Source organism: Miniopterus schreibersii, assembly GCF_964146895.1.
Source record: "Miniopterus schreibersii genome assembly, chromosome: 7".
Classification (NCBI taxonomy): domain Eukaryota; kingdom Metazoa; phylum Chordata; class Mammalia; order Chiroptera; family Miniopteridae; genus Miniopterus; species Miniopterus schreibersii.
This window is the reverse complement of record NC_138108.1, coordinates 66597392-66609069: the sequence shown is the minus strand read 5'-3', so window position 1 is coordinate 66609069 and position 11678 is coordinate 66597392. Positions and strand designations below refer to the sequence as shown.

Genomic DNA, 11678 nt, shown 5'->3' with positions numbered 1-11678 from the left:
GGCAAAACCGAAAGGCTTTTGGAGACATTGCCTTTGAGAAAGGCACACTATGAGAAAGTTTGCTTTCCTGCACACATTTTGTCTTGGATATTTTAAAAAACCCCACAAAAACCTTTAAAATTTTTTTCTGATTTTTAGGTGAAAAAGAGTATCCCAATTTGTGTTAACTTGGTTAATGCTGAGAATGAAAACTGTTTTCACATATTAGCCATTTATCTTCCTTCCCTCCCTCCCTCCCTCCCTCCCTCCCTCCCTCCCTCCCTCCCTCCCTCCCTCCCTCCCTCCCTCCTTCCCTCCCTCTCTTCCCTCCTTCCTTTTCCTTCTTTTTAATTGCAGGTTCATGGGCATGGCAGATACTGTAACTGGCTTTCCCAATGTCCATTCTCCATTCTCCTTTTTTTTTTTTTTTTTTTTTTTTTAGTGAAATAACTTCAATTTTATTCAGGGCCGTCATATGCTAAGTTGAATTGCAACAATAGCAACATCAACAGCTGTATTTCTCAGCTTCTCTTGCAGCTATGGTCAGCCATATGTCGCAGCAGTTCTAGCTAATGAGACATATGGAGGGATGTTGGGGAAAGCCCTTTAAAATGGTAGATAAGCCAGCTTGTTTGTTTTGGCTTTTGACCTATGCCCTTCCTCTTCCTCCTGCCTGATATAGGACCACATTGCTGCAGGCCTTTTCACAGTGAGGTAAGGAGGTGAGAGCCACCTGCAGGGAGAGCTGGTTCGTGGGGCAAAATCACACCAGACAGCTTACTTCCAGATTTATTTTACATGAAAACAGTAAAACTTCTATTTGCTTAAACTATTCTAATTTGGGTGCTTATTAGGTGCAGCTGAGCTAATGTTCTCAGTCTATATTTAATTATAATTATGTATAATTATATTTAATTATAATATTTATATTTATATTTAAATGTTCTCCCATTTAAATAGGGAGTGAGAGAGAGAGAAACATTGATATGAGAGAGAAACATCAATCAGTTGCCTCCTATACCCACCTCAGCCGGATCGAACCCACAACCTAGGTATGTGCCCTGACCAGGAATCCAAACCACAACCTTTTTTGGTGTACTGGACGATGCTCCGACAGAGACACCAGGCCAGGGCTGAAGACTTTATTTTGATTATTGACCTAAAAGAGGTCTTTAGACTTAAAGGGTATGAACACCTTATTTAATAGGTATTGCCTTCATTACTTTTATCTTTCTTCGTGTGGTCTGTTTTAATATTTAAAAATTTAATTATCAAATTTATCAGTCTTATGTTTTATGGTTTCTGCCTTCGTGTCATATTTGGAAAACATTTTCCAGTACATGATTATTCAGTTACATTTTCACTTAAAACGTCATTTCTTGTTGTTGTTGTTTTGTTGTTGTTTTTTATGTTAAAAAACTAGGATGGCATCTCTACTATTTTTCCCTTCCCAGCTCCTGGCAGACCTTGCAAATTAATTATGACACTCATTCTTAGTGAGCAGCCAAGTAGGCTGCAAAGCCTTTTCAACACCATCTTCTGGACCTCCATACCAAACCATAAAGTTTCATGTAGCATAACAGTCATTTGCCATCCTTGATTTATAGTAGTTTGTATTTTTTAAAATTTTATTCCTACAAGACACCTTACATAATTTCTTGGACAAGATGGAGCATAAATAAGTAAATAAATAAATAAATAAATAAATAAATAGACTGATCTACTGGTACCTTTAATAATATTGGTCAAGCACCATTAAGGGCAGACAACCTGTTATTAATATTTTATAGACTAGAAAAGAAGCTGAGACAAGGCCTTTTTTTTTTTTTTTTTTTTTTTAATCATGTAGCTTCCAATATAAAATGAAAGTCAGTATAATTCAAATGATGACATCCCTCAAATGACAAAATCACTGATCTATCTAACATAATCAACAGCAATTATTTAGACAGACACATGTTTTCTTTTGGCTGCTTACTTCCACAATATAAGCTAGTGTTTGGATATTTCTAAGTGTTTGTGGAGGAGTCTGGGTCCCTGGCAGGTTCAGAACCATGTCATTTTAATGGAAGGACATGGAGATGAACATCTCTGCACAATAGTTCAGAAATAGGAAGTAGGAATTAACAAATTAGAAACAATAAGTACAAATCTTTAGGAAGAAAAAGCTCTTCAGCAAGATTTGAGGAATTAAAAGTAAGGGGAACATTATCAGTAGACTCTAAAATTAAATTATTGGGAGCATGGCATTTGGGAGTCATGGAGATTTTTCTTTGACCTTAAACTTGGTCCATTCCCTTTAGTCTCCCTGTTGTAACTTGCCCATCTCTTACTTAACATACAACAGGCTGATAACTATTATGATTTTCCTTTTTGCTCTCTCCTTGGGATGCAAACAAAGGGGCACTACAGTTATAGATGCATATACAATTTAAAGGAAATAATTTTTAAAATATGCAGTCTGAAGTTACTTTTAAGGTTTAATTTATATTATTGGGCCCTGAAAGGAAAGGCCTAGACAACCTCTAAAAGCTTCCCTTCAGCTAGTGTTTGCCACTGTGCTGCTAACTGAAGATGAGTGGTTGGCTGCTCTGATATTATCGATGGTGATACCACAGCAAAAAGTAGGAAGAAATAAATGGGACTGGGCTTCATTGGTTTAATCTCTAGAAGAATCATGGAGCTAAGAAGAGAGGTTGTGGGAGGGGATCAATAGTTGACAAATGAAAAGAGTCTCAGTCAGTTGGAAAGGGCATTTATTTTCCCATGACGTCGCAGAATAAATCATTGTAGAATCCCACAACTCAGGGTTGTCTTTTGCAAAATAACACTCTCTGTTTTTCTTTACCTAAAATCTTTGAGTGCTATAGTACAAATTTTTTCTACATTGTATAATCAGGAAAATAGAAATTCAACTATCTAAATTGATGCTGGAAGAAAAGCAAACCTATCATCATTGCCATTGTCCTAATCAAGTATGTAGGTAGCATAAATTATGTGGAACAATGCTAGGTACTGTGGAATCTGCATAACAAAATGTAATTCCTGTTCCCATCAAGTATTTTGCCCTCAATAAAGTAGCTTATTGCCTACTAGCAACATATGGTTTCTATATTCTTTTCTATTGAGAGATTTATCTCAAATCATTATGTTTCTCTCATGAATTCTTCTTGTAAGTCAAATTTATCTTCACTCTTGGTTGCACGTAACATAAAAAGATCTGAGCAATTTTAGGGGGTCATTCTACATCTGCCCTTCCCACTCTCTATTCATTCATGGTCATTTCGGTTAGTGGCTGGTGTCTGCCACTGTGTTGCTATCATGCTTTGGGAGGCTGAGCTCTGTGGATTCATTTTCTTGGATCAACTTGTTGATTGACTTCTGGTTGGTTTGGCAATAAATGAGGGCAAGAGAAGAGCAATCTGGATATTCATTTCTTTCTTCTGCTCTTTTTTTTTATATATATATATATCTTTATTGATTTCAGAGAGAGGAAAGAAGAGGGAGAGAGAGAGAGAGAGAGATAGAAACATCAATGATGAGAGAGTCACTGATCGAGCCCGCAACCTGGGCATGTGCCCTGACCGGGAATCGAACCCTGATCGCCTGGATCCTAGGTCAACGCTCAACTGCTGAGCCACGCCGGGCTCTTCTGCTCTTCTTTGAGCAGCAGCTACATTCCCTTAAAGACAGCTCCCACTAGGCTAAGCAGCCCTTTCTCCACTGCTCCAGCTCTCACTGGCTCTCCGTGTACTATTTTTTCCTTTATTTCTTAAGCCTAAGGTAGCAATGGCTTCCAGCTGCTCTCATGTATGGGTGCCTCACTGTATCTGTCAGCTTTTATTGTGGCCACAAACAACTGCAAAGAGGCCAAAGCAAGCAATATGGCAAAGCCTAAAGTCAAACAAGTGAGGACATGTACTTCTCCTTCAGGATGCCCAGCCTATCTGGTGACCTTTATTTCTGGTAGGATGGCCTCAGATCCATAGTAGACATCAATAAACATTAGCTTTCTTTCCCTGTAAACACTCTTTCACTTCTATAGTATTATGATATGAATCATTCTTTCAGTATGTAAGTGGAGTGGGATTTTGACAATGATCGGTTCCATTTGCTACTTAGATACCATAGGGATTCTGAGAGAGCATTGGCTTCTCAGATTCTTTTGGGAGTAGAATCTGAGCTCACTCTTCTCAATTAAGATTTGTAGTTTCTGCTTTGACCCACAAAATTCTGCAAAATTGTTTTATATTTCAGGGACTAGAATAATTCAACCAGGCCTATTTTTTCATAGAGTAAATGACAAAAAGAAAGAAGGCGGAGGGAGTCCCATTACTCACATAATCCTTTGGGTATTCCATTTTTGAGTTCAAACTGAGACACACACTATTTCTCACATGACTTGCTTAGGAAATGTTCTTAGTGTCTTTCAATTCCAGTCAACTTTTTTATTCATAAGATATAATGGCATATTTATTACATTACTATACTGTGTATAATTGCAACTACATGAAGAAAATATATACATACATATATGAATCTATACACACCTAGCCATATATTGGGATAAAGATGAGAAGAAAAATATAAGGATATGTTAAATTTATCAGTGATGGGACTATGGGTAGTAATTAAAAATTTTTGGCATTAGAAAATCATTTATTAAATTAAAAAGGACACAGTAACCAATGGATGCATCAGAAGGTTTCAACTAACCAGAATACAGACAAATGGGAGCATCCTGGAAAACTGAAGAAAACATTTTTAATCATTTAAATCACTTCAAAATATATTAATGTATCTCTGCCAGGATACATAGGAAAGTCATACTATGGTTCTCCTCTGGAGAGGGAAGCAGAGTGGCTGTAGAAGAGCGGCGGGAGGGAGGTCTTCCATGTTGGTGCCTTTGGAATTATGATTCCATTTAAGTGTATTACTAACAAAATAATAAAGATAGAAAAGAAGACCTATCTGCTTCTCCCCTGTCTTTGTAGGTGAAGCAGAATTAACATTATTCTGAAATTGCTGTTTTATTGTCTTTTAAGAGTTCTCCACCTCTATTCTATATGGGTCATTTGTAAAACAAATGTTTTTAAGTAAATGACTATGAAACCTTCTAACGTAACTTACCATCATGAATATATTACTTAAAAGGCAATAGCTTTATCTGGGTATTGTGGGAAATTCAAAAAAGTATAAAATGCGATCTCTAGCTTTTGTGAACTTACTTTTTTCGATGATAGAACACATGAAGAAGTGTAAAAACTGAGGCAAGCTAAAAGTTGTGCATATGAAATTATTACTGCAACGCCTAACATTGACTGAAAGAAACAATTCAAAAAGATGGAGACCGGAGTGGGCTAGAACGTAGATAGGGAAGGCTTCATGCAAAGTTTGTGTTAGTTAGGTCATATGGAGGTGCAGTAACAAATCCACCCTAGTATTCAGTGATTGAGAGACTGTGTTTGCTTATTTCTCAGGTAGCAGTCCAGAGCAGACTTTTGGTTAGCAGGGCAGCTCTCTTCCATGGTTGGAAAGACACTCAGGTGGGCAGTTGCTTTGCCTCCTGCACTGTGCAGCATCTCAGGTCCCTCGGGGCATCTCTCTAAGACAGCCAAAGGGGACGAGCACAGGGAAGCATGAGGGCACTTTTATATGTCTATAAATGTGTCTATATATATGAGTCCTGGAAGCATACATATCCTCTCCTCTCACTTTCCATTTATTGTAGCTCAGCAACAAGGCCACACCTCACTGCATGAGACAGGGGCATGCAATCTTGCTAGCCGGCCACGTAATTGACCTTTCCATTGCAATGGGAGGAAGAGTAGGGTCTGTTCTGGATGGACAGCTGACAGTTCTATCACAAATATGGAACATCGATGATTTGGAAGAACAAAGAAGAGAAAGAATGGCTTTACCCCGGCAGGAAAACAATAAGAATCACCAGGCTGTTAAATCTCATCAGGCCCCTTTTATGTGCTAAACAAAACTTACTCTAGATGATTTCTAAAATTGTTTCCAGCTTTTAAGTTTCTGTGGTTCTGGGAGCTGGCATTCAAAGGGCATTGTGTTCGGCTGGAGCAACGTGTTTATGTTGGAAATGGTGCAAGACAGAGCTTACATTACGTGGCTAGAGTGGGGTCTTGAATAGTCACTGTATTGCACTGGAGATTTTTTAAAAACCAAGTGTCAGATATTGAACCAGTACCTCCTACACAGCAAACACTCTGCCAGGTGCTATGGAGGACACAATGAGGTTAACCCAACCTTTTGGAGAATAGATTACATACTACGTACAGGGAGGCTGAGATGGACGAAGAAAAGAGAAGATTGAGGATGAAGGAGGGTGGGATGTTCCCAGGGTCCAGACATCACAGTATCAGGCAGGAGATAGAGGAGAATATGAAATTACCCTTGAATACTGTCTACAAGATTTTTATGAAGAAAGAAATCTCTAACGTGAGCTTATTTCCCCACGATTTGTCTCTTACAATTGGAGACAATAAATTTCCATTCATTGAAAGTCCTGATTAATGAACTTGGGGTTAACTATAGTTTTACTGCAAGTAAAAATGCAGTAAAACTATTCTATAGACCAATTAATTAATTTAAGATTCTTTATGTGGTAGAATCAGCCCTTTAGGGAATTAAGACATTCCATACAATTTACCTATTTCTAGGAAAATACATTCTCAGGTGTTACAACCACTTGAAAATTCTGCCAAATGTAGTATTCTATGTGGTATTCTACTGTTAATTCTTAGCCAGTCATACCTATAATACCTAAGACTCTTATCTTTGAGTATAATGGTGCTATCCTGGCTTTATTTTTCTTTAGTGTTAAATTTTTGTTTTTTAATATGTTTTTATTGATTTCAGAGAGAGGAAGGGAGAGGGAGAAAGAGATAGAAACATCAATGATGAGAGAGTCATTGATCGGCTGCATCAAGCCTACAGGTCATGCTGCTGATCTGCCGACCACATTTTGGATAGTCACAGTGGGAGCTGCAACCCAGCAGAACCATATCTTGAATGGAGACAGATTTAGCCTGATGTGGAATATTTGAAATGTAGCAATCATGTCTAAAACATAGCATGTAGCACCTGAGTCATATAAAGTAAAGAAGAAAAGTGTTTCAGAATAAAGATTGAAGACTATAATGCAGTATGTGTCAGGTGCTCTGATGAGTGGCCATATCTGACCACCACACTCATTGTTGCTGTTATTATGGATTATGAGAATGTGATGAAATTCCAAGTACCACAAAGAAAGAGGAAATTGTTTCTTTTTTTACTGATTCTTGCTTTGCTGCATGCTGTCCACAGGTTCTTTCTCTCATTTCCCTTCTATAGATTTGACAGTGTGTGTGGCTGGTGTTATCACATTGGACTTAGTCATAGAAATATGGTCTCTTTTCTCATTCTGTGTGGTGAAGAGTAAAAGATTATTTCTGCTGAGGGGTGAAAAGGTCTTCAAACTAGAGTGTTTTCTAGTAAACAGCCGGCCTGGAAAGACCCTGAGGATTAAATTTCTGCTAGTGGTGTTTTTAACTTTTGAAAAAATTTTGAAGTATATTGACATATGACATTATATTCATTTCACGTGTGTAATCTATTAGTTTAATTTTCACTTTTAAAGGATCTGTTCCTTTTAATTTGAACAATTTGTGATTGGGTGTAAAATTGACATCAATATTCTTGAATATCTTTTTCTCCCACTGAAGTACTCACAGGCAAAGATGGTTCTGGAGAAATGTGTGCGTTTGCATGTTGAAATGGAATCTGATTTATATTGTGCCAAGCGCCATTGCTGACAGTTATGTAGGCTTTGAAATCAAGTTATGACTTAAAAATATATGTGGCATATGTTCTACTCCAATTTAAAAATATGCCTAGGACAACTTTTTTTAATTTTTAAACCCTGCTGAAATCTGAGACTCATGTAAACTGACTGTTTTCTCTTTGTATGAATATAATGTTTAAATCACTCAACTTGTGAACATCAGATAGCTTTACATCTCATTTCATGTTGTAATAATCATAATAATTATCATGTCAACTCACAGTTAAGAAGTTCGTACTAGATGCCGGGCTATGTGCCAAGTGCTTTATATGAATTACCCTTTCACTCTGCTTTATAATCTCCACAGTCGAGCTGCTCTGTTTAATACGTAAATATGGAGTATCTTAATGCTCAGTTGATGTTATACATACACAGTCACACACATATACACACATGTACACACATGCACATGCTCACACACAGACATACACAAGCACACCCTCACACACAATGACTGCTTGTGAGGAAAAAAATAACAGTCTTAAAAAAATACCCCCAAGTCATGTGACAGATTTAGCAAATTCTTTTTATTTACATAGAAATGTGTACACATACTTTCTCTGTACACAGAAAATTCTAAGTATATATACATATATGGTTCCCACATATTTTACAATAAATAGTATTTTAATCTTGTTTCTAGATGAAAATAAAAAGATGTCTCAAAATATTTCACACCAACCACAAAATTACAAAAGCATCTGATAGACTCAGAGCAAAAATTTCAAGCCTGTACTACCACACACTAACCCTAGTACGATTTTTACAAAAGACAAAAATCAAACACTGTGCAGGTAGCAGGGAAAGGAAAGGAATGGAGATGCCAAATAAAGAACGGAGCCGCGGGCTTTTTCAGTAGTGTGCCGAGAGCATTTTATTGGTTGGGACTGGTTTTCCTTCAGTCCTCAATCTAATGTTTTATTTTAATTGATATTTTACAGATAAGAAGGGGGGAGGAGAAGTTAACATCTAAAAGTTAACATGTGAAAAAGGGTAACCATTCCATAAGTCTTATGAATTCTAGAAACCTTTTAACTGGTCACCCCCATTCTGTGCTCATTCCAAGATCAGCCGGTTCTACCATCCAGGCTGACTGTCCACCCCGCAGAGAAGATGCGAAGAACACCGACTGCGAAGAAACATTAATTTGTAAATAATTTCAAAAGCCTGGTGAGTCAGGTATCTTGGTTATCAGTACTTACTAATAATTGCTAATGTTTAAATATACTCTGTTTCCACGTAGAATTTGATCCTTTGCTCAAATAATTAATAAAGCAAAGAAAACTTGACCTGGGAGCTAGAAATAATGAATCCATAATCCTGGAATTTCCTCCCTCCACTTCCAATTTTTATCCTAATCTAGTCTAAGAGACAATCCCTTTCTCTCCCTTGCAGAGTTGTTCGACACACCTATATAAAAATCATACTACCAAATGAGTAGAATGAGGTTATAGGTTATAGGGTGAATACAGATTTATGACATTTTGACAATCTCTCACAGCACCGAATTTGGCCAAAGAATCTAAAAACATCATGATCTTCATTACTGTTGAACTGACTTGTAATATATCCAGATTTGCTTTCCCAATACACCAATATTACCACTCAGATGAGCATTATAAGGACGGTGACCAACAGAGGGCTAAGTGTTCAAACCACATTCGCTCAACTCTAGCTCAGATAATAACGTATTTAGTTCCACTGTGACACTGTAACTTCACACACGAGTTTTTCAAAACAAATTTCACCTCTTCATCTCTCCTATCTGTAACAGCCCAGATGTAGGGGAAAACACAGCAATAAAATAAAATAAAAATCCGATGTCAGAAGTGCAATTCATCTATCAAATACAATCTTTTCAGTTACTTTACTGAATCTATTTTAAAGGTAACCTTCCAAAGTACAGTTCAAGGCGGGCTCACTTCAAGAGCAATGTTCGTCACATGCATAACTCGACTCTGTCTTGCTACATGTTGCTACCGTTGAAGCTTCTTGTAGAGAAACAACCATATTCCAAGGGCTTCGCCATCCTATGTGAAAGCGATGGCTTCATAAACAGTTTGACTCTTTAGGTTAAGGTACTTATGATCGAAACAAACACACTTCACATTTGAAGATGTTTCCTTTCCTTTTCCTTTTTATAAAAAAAAAAATTTGTAAACCTATTAGGGAACTAAGGTTCAGTGCCAGAAACACACATGGGATCCTTTACCAGGAAGAGCTGGGCTTGGTTCGCGGTCATTCTCATTAAATCCATATCCCTCCCTCATTTCTGTCACTGCGGAAAGGTTCAGCCAGAAGATAAGTAGGGAGTCTCGCTGTGGTAGTTGTAGTCAGGACAGACCTTTTGCACGAGTTTGTAGTCAACACTGTAAAAGGCAATGTAAATGCAAATGACCTTGAAGGGCTTGGAGCACAACCAAGACACATGACTCTGAGTCTGCTCCTGGTAGCAGATCTTCGACGGGTCAAAGTTGCACAGGGCGGTCTTCTTCGCCCGATCTGTTTTTTCATACTCGATGCGACAGTTGAAAGATTTGGATTCCTTGGTCTCCAAGGAAGACTGCGGGGAAACTTCAAACTCCACCACTTTGGAGGGGGGTACCAAGCTCACCGAAACGTTACCCAGGCCTGTGGAATTATGTCGGAAATAAACGCTGAAGGTTCCATTTCCGTGGTCAACGATTTTCCCTGTGATCAGGAGGTTGAGTTTAACAGTTTTAATGTTGGAATGGAAGTCGCCCCATCCAAACATTTTCTTAAATTTCCCCGTTTTTACTATTGGCCTCCGTTTAGTTCTTGCCAGGGGCTCCTGAACCTCCGTGATGTTGGCCAGCCAGTCCCAGAAGTTTTCCATGCTGTCTGCATAGGCCAAGTGTCCGGGCTTTGGGACTGGAGACTGTTTAACAAACAGGCGCAGGGGACTGATGATCCTCGAGTGGACCACATTCCCGACCAATGTCCCCGGAGCGTCTTTGTCTTCCCAATCCAGCCCCTCTGTGGCGCGCACCACCGTTTTACTGTCACAAAACAACTGTGAAGAGAAGAGAGAAATACATTTTAGGTTAGGCTTTGCGCGCACACATGCTGTAAAGCCAAAACACAAGGGAGGTTCTTGCAACGTAATTTCGATTCTTGCTAAGTGGCATTTCACACACACGGCTGGCTCAGCAGTGAGCAAGGCGAGCATTCAACTTAAGCGATGCAAAGTCTGCGAGTACAATTAAAATGGTGAGTTTGAGAAGAGAGTGGTTCATTTTAACGGGTTGATGTAATTTTCCTGATGTTTTGCAATTCTATCTTTCCAGATGCGGGTAAGTAGCATATTTTGGTCTCTTATTTAATAAAAACATTAAACTTGTGATGTCTTTTCTTTCAGGTAGAAGGCAAATCTAGAATGCTGAAGGTTTCTCTCAAGGAGCTAGAAAAGATCTGAATATAAGATATTGATGTCTTAAATCTACTTAGAAATATTAAGGATCTTATTATATCCAAAGAGGTACGTACGTCATATAATCTCATAGCTTTCGTTTATAATTCCATCTCAAACTCTGTAACAAAAAAGGAGCGTGGCTAATAACAGGATGTTCTCCAAAAGTTTCAGTTGAAAACTAAACTATGATTTCAAATTTAGCTGTCTTTATAGAAACAGATAAATTAGAGATGTATACTTTGAATTTATTAATAGACTGTCTACAACGCAATACATTTTATTACAACTGAGCTACACTCTGAGAGAATTGCTAAGAGAATTATGTACAGATGGGTAATAGATGCCACAGTATTTTGGTTCAAGTCATAAAACACAGCACTTTACCTGGGTTTGGCTTTTCTTTTTATTCTTTTTGTGGTC

General features: G+C 38.0%; 1 protein-coding gene across 1 annotated transcript in view; it reads right to left on the bottom strand.

Annotated features, from left to right (window-relative positions):
* Positions 1-8331: 8331 nt before the first annotated feature.
* NXPH2 (neurexophilin 2) overlaps positions 8332-11678 on the bottom strand; it is a 96593-nt gene continuing 93246 nt past the window's right edge. The window contains exon 2 of the mRNA XM_081142832.1: positions 8332-10859. Coding sequence (XP_080998958.1) covers positions 10116-10859 — 744 coding nt within the window. The 3' untranslated portion in view covers positions 8332-10115. The remainder of the gene's footprint in view (positions 10860-11678) is intronic.